Raw genomic sequence first — 9751 nt, forward strand, 5'->3', positions numbered from 1 at the left:
ATGCTTTTACTGCGCAGCACTCGCTCCCGGTGTGTGCGGGTGCACGCGTATCCGTGCAGAGTCGCTTTAGTTCTAAGTTTCTAAGCTTTAATGTGTCGGTTTTTCATCACTGCCGGGTGGCCGAACCTGGACCGGCGAGCTGTGAGCTCCGAGTCCGGACCACAGCGCGCGAGGGGAGGGAATCCCTCCAGTGTCTGACGCTTCCTTTACCAAGGAAACCCACACGCGCTCGCTGACGCAACTGCCCATTTTAGGAAACATGCGTCAATGGACCCAAGCAAGTCAGACAAATAGTGAACTCCGCGGCAGCACTGACGTCCGTAACAAAAAATAAACCCCTCCACACATGTTCTGGACCACTTTTACCGAATCCCAGCTTTTCGGTTTTCTCCCTGCTGTCCGCAGAGCGCAGGATGGTGCTAACGGATCTTTTCTTTTTCACTGCCTTTTGCAGAGACAACCCCTCCCTGCTGAAGTCGCAACGCCCCATGCGTGACGTACGCTCTTTCGTTGGTGTTGAAAAGCCGTTGCAGTTCTTCATAGTGCCATTGAAGTGAGTCATCTCTAGGAAGTGTGGTAAAAAGGAAAAGAAAAAAAAAGTTCGAAGTGTTCCGTGAGCAGCAAAGAGAGCTCAGAGGAGTGTAGCTGGCAAGGCGACGGAAAATATTGAGAAGAGTAGAGAGGCAATAGGCTTTAAAGCGAATGTTAACCTGTGTGAGTCACTCTAACTACATGTTTGATTGTCGCTGCTGGATCTGACTGCTGAAGGTGTGCTGCTGACTTTAAGCTGAAGTTTGCGCACCTGAGAGGATCTTTTGCAGCGTAGTGTAGGTCTACCTGCGGCTCCAGGAAAAAAACAACAAGAAATAGACTCTACAAGCAGGGATAATACACAAGAAAAAAACGATTTGTATTATCAGTAAAATGTTTTAGGTCAGTTTACAGGAGCAAAATTGCACTTCTGTTTTTTTCTCCTGCTTTGGAAATTAACGACTTCTCGAATCAGAGGATTTTTTTTTTCCTGTTGGTGCCTTTTTTGCATCGGGGATTTAAAAAAAGGCTCTCAGAGCTCAAACAGTGCACTGAAATCTTCCTCTTTCCTGGATCATGTACCAGGACTACTCCGGGAACTACGACACCTCGTCCCGCGGCAGCAGCACCTCTCCGGCCCAGCCAGAGTCCTTCACAAGCGGCAGCAGCACGATCGGAAGTCCGATCTCTACCTCAAGCTACCAGGTAACAGAAGGAAAGGACTGGCTGCAGATTAATCTATTAATGAATGCATTCTGGATAACATGAAAGTGTCAGTTCGTTCTTGTGCAAAGTCCGATTTTTAGAAAATTATTCCATCGTGTTGCTACTTCCAGCCATTAATTGAATTTAAACAGGAATTTTCCGGGTCGCCTGGAGACACAAATCCGAATGAACCCAGTGACACGGTTCGAATCAGTGACTCAACAGGGGCAGTAGTCAATCTGTGCATAGGTGCAGTCTAATAATATTACAATGATTTTGCTTTTATAATTTTTTACACACTGATTATTTTGTCTAATGTTACATTTCTCCATTAGTGCGCACCGCAGCTGGCGACAATGCGCGAGTTTGCGTAAATTTATGGTACAATTGTCTTATGCCAACAATTTACAAAAAAAAAAAAAAGACACATACGTGGTTTGTGCCCTGTTGCAGGAAAATTTGGCACACTGGAATAAATCCGAGTCTGTGATTTACAGATGTTAATTTCGCCTTTCTTTCTGCCAAATTCCCTGTGCGTTTGTAAAACGAACATTTCTGGGTTCTTTGCGAATTGTCTCACAGAGACGAATGCGTGTAAAGCAAATGCACACCTGAGCTTTTTACACTTTTCATGCTGTGGTAATGATAAACTAGCTAGAGATGAAGCTCATAGTGGATGCAACAGGCATTTCGTGTTGGGCTGTGAGGTGTTTCAATATTCCATATGTATTGCTGCAGAATTGATCTAAGTTCCGTTTAAGTGACCACATGTTATTATTCCACATGGAATCAGAGTCTAATTCGATCAGGCGGGTCTCGGGCTGCACATGGCACGTTTTCTCCAGCTGGAAACGCGCTCTGACTGGGAGCGCAGGGCAATCAAAAGCCCGTTCTTCCTCGCTGTGTTCACGGTAGTAATTGTAGAGATGCATCTAAAACACCAAAATCTCATAAGGGTACGTTTTTACATAGTCTGAGTGAGACTTTAGATACAGTAGAGGTGTGACAGTGTAATGCCGTGAAGACGCGGTATCTCAAAAATATGAGGATATAAATCCGGGAACAGGCATGTTGTTTACCCCCACACCCTCTGCCGTGCAATTCTGTGGAAAAGCCTCCTCGGGCTCACGCAACATTACGGTAAAAGACTTTTGGACAGCGTGTATCATTGCTCTGGTTCCCTGTAATCACACGCTGGCTGCCTGTTTCCCATTACAGGGTTGGAACATGAACTCTTCGCTAGTTTATGGAGACATATGTAAACGACCCCCTCCCCCCGCGTGTTTTTGTAAGACCAGTATCATTTTAATCGGACTTGTTTGGCTCTAATGTCATGATTCCACTGAATGTCCTTTGTAGGCAGTTATTCATTTCCTGGTTTATATGTATTGTAAATTCCAGTGCTCTTATTCTGAAGCTAATCTGGCCCAAAAATTCCACTCGCATAATTCTGGATAATATGCCTGGCTTGTTACAGCTGTCTGCTTCCCCCCTTACTGGAACTGACCGCGTTTCACATGTGCTCGACAAATGCAATACACAATGACTCACCAGATAAACAAAGTTGCAAGAGACTGCCGGGATATCCGACGGAAAGTCGGGAATAACGGGGATGTGGGGACGTGCGTAATTTACGCACACGGACTGGCAATCCTCCTTTTTGATACCAGAAACAATGATCTAACATCACTTCTCGTGTTGATAATGTTTGTACAAGACCTTGATGCACAAATGTATATAGGCACGATATGTAAAATGTTTGTCTGTATGACAGTCTGAACAAAAATCTACCATTCTGGAACACATTATATCTTGAGATGTTCTCACAAAGCAGTGACTGCATGTTTTTTTTTTTGTTTTGTTTTGTTTTTTTGTTTTGTTTTTCCACTATTCCCCCCTGATTGCATGTTTCTTTTTTTAAAAAAAAACTTCTGTGAAATAAATTTAATAAAGTTTATTCCATTAAAAATATAATTTTACATTTCCCATCTGCCCCGTCAAATCAAAAGTGAACTTAAGAAGATGTGAAATGGCTCTCTAGTGCACTGTTATGTCTCATTGTAGTAAAAATGAGATGCAGTGGACACCTTGGGCTTTCCCACATGAATCACTGCATGTGTCACTGTTTCTCTCCAGGGGTTACATACAGTGTTTCGCCTATGTGGACTGAATCACCACTATAAGCTTGAAATGTGGAAAAATGTGTGACTCTGATGACGGTGGGTGGTGGTGCGTGCATCTCTGTGATGGTACTCTAAGCACAGCAGAGATGCTTCTGGAATAGATCAGAAGCAGCACATTAGGAAATAAATCTATCCTCTTCTGGAGACTTTTACCTTCATCATGCATCCTTTTTCACCATCTTTTCCCTTCTCTTTCCAGAAGTACAGGGTTGACATGCCCGGCTCCAACAGTGCCTTTATTCCCACAATCAATGCAATCACGACAAGCCAAGACCTGCAGTGGATGGTGCAGCCCACTGTCATCACCTCTATGTCCAACCCTTACTCCCGCTCCCACCCATATGGCCATCACCTGACCAATGGTCCCAGTCTGCTTGCGCACAACCCACTGGCTCGGCCTGGGGTCATCCGCTCTATCGGGGACACCAGGAGAGGACGCAAGAGGGATGAACAGGTAACGAGCCAAAGCTAACCACTGTAAAAAAAACAAACAAACAAAAAAAATCTCTTTGATTGCTTTTCTGCTCACACAGAGCTCCTATTTATGCTCTTCGCTTCGTATTGATTGTGTGTGTGTGTCTGTCAAATACCTCATTCTACCTTTCATGCTCTTTCTTTTCTCGCCCTTAGCTGACCCCAGAGGAAGAGGAGAAGAGGAGGGTGAGGCGTGAGAGGAATAAGTTAGCCGCGGCAAAGTGCCGTAACCGTCGGCGGGAGCTCACCGAGATGCTGCAAGGGGTGAGTAGAAGACCTGCGCCAGGAGATCACCATCAAAATGTTCTTGTTTTTGTCTTCATAGAAAAATACCACAAATCTAAGTGCTGCAGCATCTTGTGGTGAGAACCATTAGCCAGTAAAGCCCCGTGCTTCCTGTTTTGTTTTGTTTTTTCTGCAAACTTTTTAATCTTTAATATTTTGTAGAAAAACAAAAAGGAAACTGAAACATATTTGCATACACAGAGAACACGGTGCACTTGTTTAGAGGCCTGGCAGGACTCCAGATTCTTGATGAGTGATTGAAGTCCACACCTAAATTTACAACCTCACATTACTGGTTTGACTCTCGCTGCGTCTCTGAGTGCAAGGTCTGAGTGAAGAGATGACAGGCAATGAAAAGCTTTTTGTCTCGGCCAGCTGTAGACAGAGGTAGGGCTGTCTCACAGTGCTGCCTGGCAGACAGTAACGGCATCTAAATGGACTAATTACCCAAATTACAGTGAGGTTGAGCTTGTCAGGCCTTAAAAAAAAGAACCCAGGAATGGAATTTGCTGCAGGCAGCTGTCTCCATGAATGCAGGACATTTTGTAAAAGGGGCAAATTGCTTGTCTCACAATTCCACATAGGGGTATACAGCATGCGCGCGCGCGCGCGCACACACACACACACACAGTCATACAGTCACAGCCAATGCTTCAAGGAAAAACAAATATTAAACTGCATTATTCATACACCTGCTTTAAAAAATAGAAACCTAGGAGTGTTGCTTTTCAGTGACATTAAGTTGGAGTGTTCGAACTCTCTGAATAACTGATACTATCTCTTTAAGAGTCTTGCTGTGCGCCTCCTCTCTTGGCTCTTCGCGTACCACTTCCTCATACCTTTGCCCATGAGTCAAAGTTCTCAGACAGCATGTCAGCTTATCTTTATGTCTCATGTCTCACAGCCGATGAAAGCCTTTATGGTGTGGATTTGTGTCTTTTGTGTCTCACGTTAATGACACACTGTTTGATGCGGATCTCATTTCTCTGAGACACAAACAAGGCACAGTCATTATGTGGCGCTCAAATTCAAGCAGAAGGCTTCGAGATTACATGTTGTTAGTCCAAATGGTTCATGACAAATTTCTGGGTTTAATAAAATTGTGGCGCTTGGGAAAACTGAAGCAAACAGACAGTGCCCTCTTTTGGCTTCTCAGAGAACCACACGTACAGTCTGGAAACTTCATATTACATACTTCACAAGTGCTGAAGATGATTTTTATCACCTCATGTTCATTAGTAAGATGTTGCATCATGTTTTTATTAAGTTTAAACAAATCGTCTACCACTCTTTGGTGGCCTGGTGATAACAGGGATGAAGTTCCTATGTATTTATTGTCTCTGTATTTCCACTGTCCAATTAAGGCAAAATGCAAGTGGTAGTTCTAAACTTTACTTCATATTCAACAGGAAACCGAGAAGCTGGAGGAGGAGAAGGCAGACCTGCAGAAAGAGATCGAGACCCTGCAGAAGGAGAAAGACAAGCTGGAGTTCATGCTTGTTGCCCACAATCCCGTGTGCAAGCTGCCCATCGACGAGCGCCACCAGCCATCCGGGCAGCAGTGTAATCCGCTCCCACTCACCATGCGCACCAACATGGGCACACGGGCTCAGATGAATCAAGTGGTGGTGAAGCAGGAGCCCGAGGACGGGGACGAAAATATGGGCAAGCTTCAGCGCTCAATCATCAAGCCCATTTGTCTGGGAAGCAGCAGCATCGGTGGCGGGATGTACAGCCCAGATGGAGACAGCCTGAACACTCCAGTGGTGGCAGCATCTACTCCGGCTGCCACACCAAATGCTCCAAACCTCATATTCACCTACCCCAACATGGTGGAGCCCGAAAGCCCCTCGCCCTCTTCTGAATCCTGCTCCAAGGCCCACCGGCGCAGCAGCAGCAGCGGCGACCAGTCCTCAGACTCCCTCAACTCACCAACCCTCCTGGCCCTCTGAGCGAGGGCTCGTCTCGGCGCGGCTGAGAAACAAACACTGTGGCTGAAAGCAAACACAAGGATCGACTGCGCGCCCTCGTCCCCACCCTCCCTCCGGTGTCTTTAAAGACGCAAGAGCACACTGAAAAGTCCAGACCAAGCTGACCATGTGAGCCGTTTCCCCCCTTTAGAGGGAGACCCGCAAGGGCTACGCTGCGTGTTTCTTCTCGTTCTGCTTCAGTGTAAAAAAAATTTTTTTTATCCGTCAAAGTGTGTGCACCGACTCTGAAAAGCATCATCCCTTCACCATTTCAACTCCAGAGTGTCAACGTTTACTGGGCAGACAATTCTGAAGAAAGACATGCCTGCATTTGGCAGCCGTTGGTTGATGTGATTACAGCAAGAGAGCGCGTTCTTAATATATATATTTTTGAAAATGTTCAAAAAGCCATGTGTCCGACACTTGCACTCTGCCAAGACGAATCAATAAATAAATCACTAAACGAGGTCAGCTTTCTACTGGAAGGGGAGAAAGAGACAATGAGCAAAGACTTCCTCTCATCTCTTTTCCCACTTCGATTTGTCCTTTCAGAACTCGATTCAGGAAAAGAGTGTGTGCACATTCCTGATGTTCTTTCCATCTCTTTAATTGTATTTATGGCCTGTGCTGATTAAATTTTACAGTGTTTTGTTAAGACATTGTCCTCTCCTTTAATCTGCCTGTAGAAAAGCAAAGCGGTCGTCCGCAGGGTGACCCGAGCACTCCTCAGTGTTGCAAAGGATACGAGCCAACTTTCAATCAACGACTAGTTCCTACTCTCTACTTTCTATTTTGCCATAGTGGCTTGACTTTACAGTAGTATTGGTGTGCTTTTCCTCAGTGATTCTGTACCTGAACTTTACAACCTGTTTTTGACAAAGTGTATGTGATTTACATTGATGTCAGGGATATCTCTCATGTGTAGTAGAACCCAGTTGTGAAGAGCGTTGCAGGACTGCTGGCTGCTGATTGGTCTAGCCAAAGTGTTGCAGAGGTGGTACTTTACTAAACTCCGTCGCTTCAAGAGAGGTTCGTCTTTTCGGTCGAAGAGTTTGAACGAAACCCTCCTCGGCTTCTTTGTGCCGTTCATCCTCTAAACAAAGCGCTTACCTTTTTCCAACTCTGGTCAGGTTTCAGAAAAGTCGGGGGGGGGGAAGATTTTTATGACACGTGTAATCCTGTAATTCGTCCGTCTTTGTCTGAAAAGGAGGGATTTTGCTTAAATTTGAAAAAGCCACTGTGGTCTAGACTGTCGCCAGCTGCCAATGATGTCAACCCTGTTTATACTGTGTTTGTAAATCTGTCACTTTTAGTAAAGAAATGATGTTTAAATTCAACTCAGATGTGGTGATTTATGGGTGCATGAATACAACATCGAGGTAATCGGTTAGAAACGTAGTGGCTTAAAACGAGGGCCAGATGTGGTTCACTTTACGAGAATAAGGAAGGGATACGAAGACTCTCTCAACAGCTGGCCTGACATGAAAGAGTGGACACCTATGACACTTCTTTGTCTTTATTTTTATGTGTGTAACTTAAAGGGTTGAGGGTTTAATGCACTGAGAAGGACACAACAGCGATATCTGAGACTTTTTTCTTTTATTTTTTTCGTTTACTTCAGACATTCCTAATGACTATCAACGTCAGGGGTAAAAGGAAGGTGCCATCGCAAACCTTTTTGCTATGAGAAGAATAAGGGATATGGTTGGGAGAGTTTTGTTGCGCTGGTTGCAGAAAACAGACTTTTCAATTCAATACAAGCTGCTGCTACTTGTTTGGAAAGGCTCGGTAATGGTTGATTTACTGTGGCTGGTTGTTATCCTGCATGAGAAGGTGGAATGATAACCAAAAACATCACCATGTCTGTATGTTGAAATATTCTGGAGCCCCTCGACACACATAGGAAAGCCATTGACTGTAGATCTTCTACTGTACATGTCATCTACTGTCTCTGTCCTCTGTTTTACTATTACTTCTTTTCCAAATGCTTTAACTGTTTAAAATGATTCAAAATTAATAAAAAACAGCAATATGTATAGCAGTGTTTGTTAATTTAAAAGAATGATGATAATAAAAAAATAATAATTTTCACCTTGAGTTTTTGTCCTTTATTGTTTTGGGTTTTTAAAAAGTGCATTTCAGACAATTAATATTACTGCATTAATTATTCTGTTTGAACTAAACCAAAATATATATTTTTTTACATTTATACTTGGATGAACTGTCAAGTGAAAAGCAACACAAAAGGAATTCAAGAGCATCGTAAATATAAATGGGTATTAAATTTTCGGTGAAGGTGTTATGTTCAAAATTGTTCACAGAATATATTTTAAGAATATATTTGAGTCATATATAAAGAAGACAACTTCTCGTGTCATTCTTCACCAGAGTATGGCATCAGAAAGCGGCCCATTGTGCTAAAAGAACATATTATCTACTAGTGCAAAAGATCTCAAAGTCTGGTGACTGAGTGGCACGTTGGGGAGTGAACATAAGGTTGAGAGATCCAAATGAAAAATACATCCATCAAATGAAATTATTGCACATTCAGCTTAAACTAACCTTCCAGTCAGTACAAAAGAAACCCCTGACAGCTTTGGACTAGGGTCAAGTTTGCCATCATCTTAGTTTGGGATACATAAACTGTATAGGTGCAATGCACAGAAACAGACATCTTCTAATTAGTGCTAATAGCCCAATAAAATACCAGAACTTCACTCACCAAAATGACAGCCCAGCCTACTTAGAGGGTGGTTTAGTACACATGGCATTAGAAATGTTCCAAAATGCACTGACAGGTATTTTGCCTATGAGGTGTAGAGAATCATCAGCTGATTCTGTGTTCACTTAATAATTTAAAACATGTGAAAGTGTGCATAATCATCTTAAGATCTGTCAAAGCACAGGATAAACTGACATTCTGCAGGCTTTACCGTAAAGCACACATGCAATATTATTTATTTATTATTACTTTTATTGTGTTGTGTTATTTTTTGCGTAGTGCCAATTTCATTGTACTGTTGTACTATGTATGACTGTGCAATGACAATAAAGAGTTATCTTATCTTTTATGTATATTTTAAAGCCAACAGTCACTAAATGGGTATAATATAAAATGACTTTGCTATCATGGATAATGATAGCATGATAATGATTTAAAATTCACCTCTTAATTCGTTTGCCTTGAATATCAGGCACACTGCACTTTGAACATCTCTTAAAATATTTGTCCTTTTATGAAAAACTGTGTTTTAAATCCAAACATGAGTATTTGCAGCCCCCAAGTGGTCAAATGTGGGAATTACAACAAAACGTTGACGTGGAAGTGGAAGAAGTTGGGTTTAAAATCTGTGGACCATAAAATATTACAGATGAAATTGGCATCATCATCATCATCGTCATTCAGTCATATTGATGGTTTTCTTCAGAAGGACAAACTTGTGGGCCCAATGGGTGGTGTGGCGATTGCCTCACAGCAAGAAGGTCCTGAGTTTGATTCCACCACCTGGATGGGGCCTTTCTGTGTGGAGTTCAGTGATGGGAATAACGGCGTTACAAGTAACGGCGTTACTAACGGCGTAACTGAGATGAGATTGCATAAGG

General features: G+C 43.0%; 1 protein-coding gene across 1 annotated transcript; it reads left to right on the forward strand.

Annotated features, from left to right (window-relative positions):
- Positions 1-411: 411 nt before the first annotated feature.
- On the forward strand, positions 412-8239 carry fosl2 (FOS like 2, AP-1 transcription factor subunit). The gene is made up of 4 exons (XM_014341336.2): positions 412-1236; positions 3619-3873; positions 4050-4157; positions 5588-8239. Exons 1-4 carry the CDS (start codon positions 1108-1110, stop codon positions 6128-6130), a joined length of 1035 nt encoding a protein of 344 aa, XP_014196822.1. The 5' UTR covers positions 412-1107; the 3' UTR covers positions 6131-8239.
- The last annotated feature ends 1512 nt before the right edge of the window (positions 8240-9751 follow it).

Source organism: Haplochromis burtoni, unplaced genomic scaffold (genome assembly GCF_018398535.1).
Source record: "Haplochromis burtoni strain Fernald_Lab_line unplaced genomic scaffold, NCSU_Asbu1 Contig_478, whole genome shotgun sequence".
NCBI lineage: Eukaryota > Metazoa > Chordata > Actinopteri > Cichliformes > Cichlidae > Haplochromis > Haplochromis burtoni.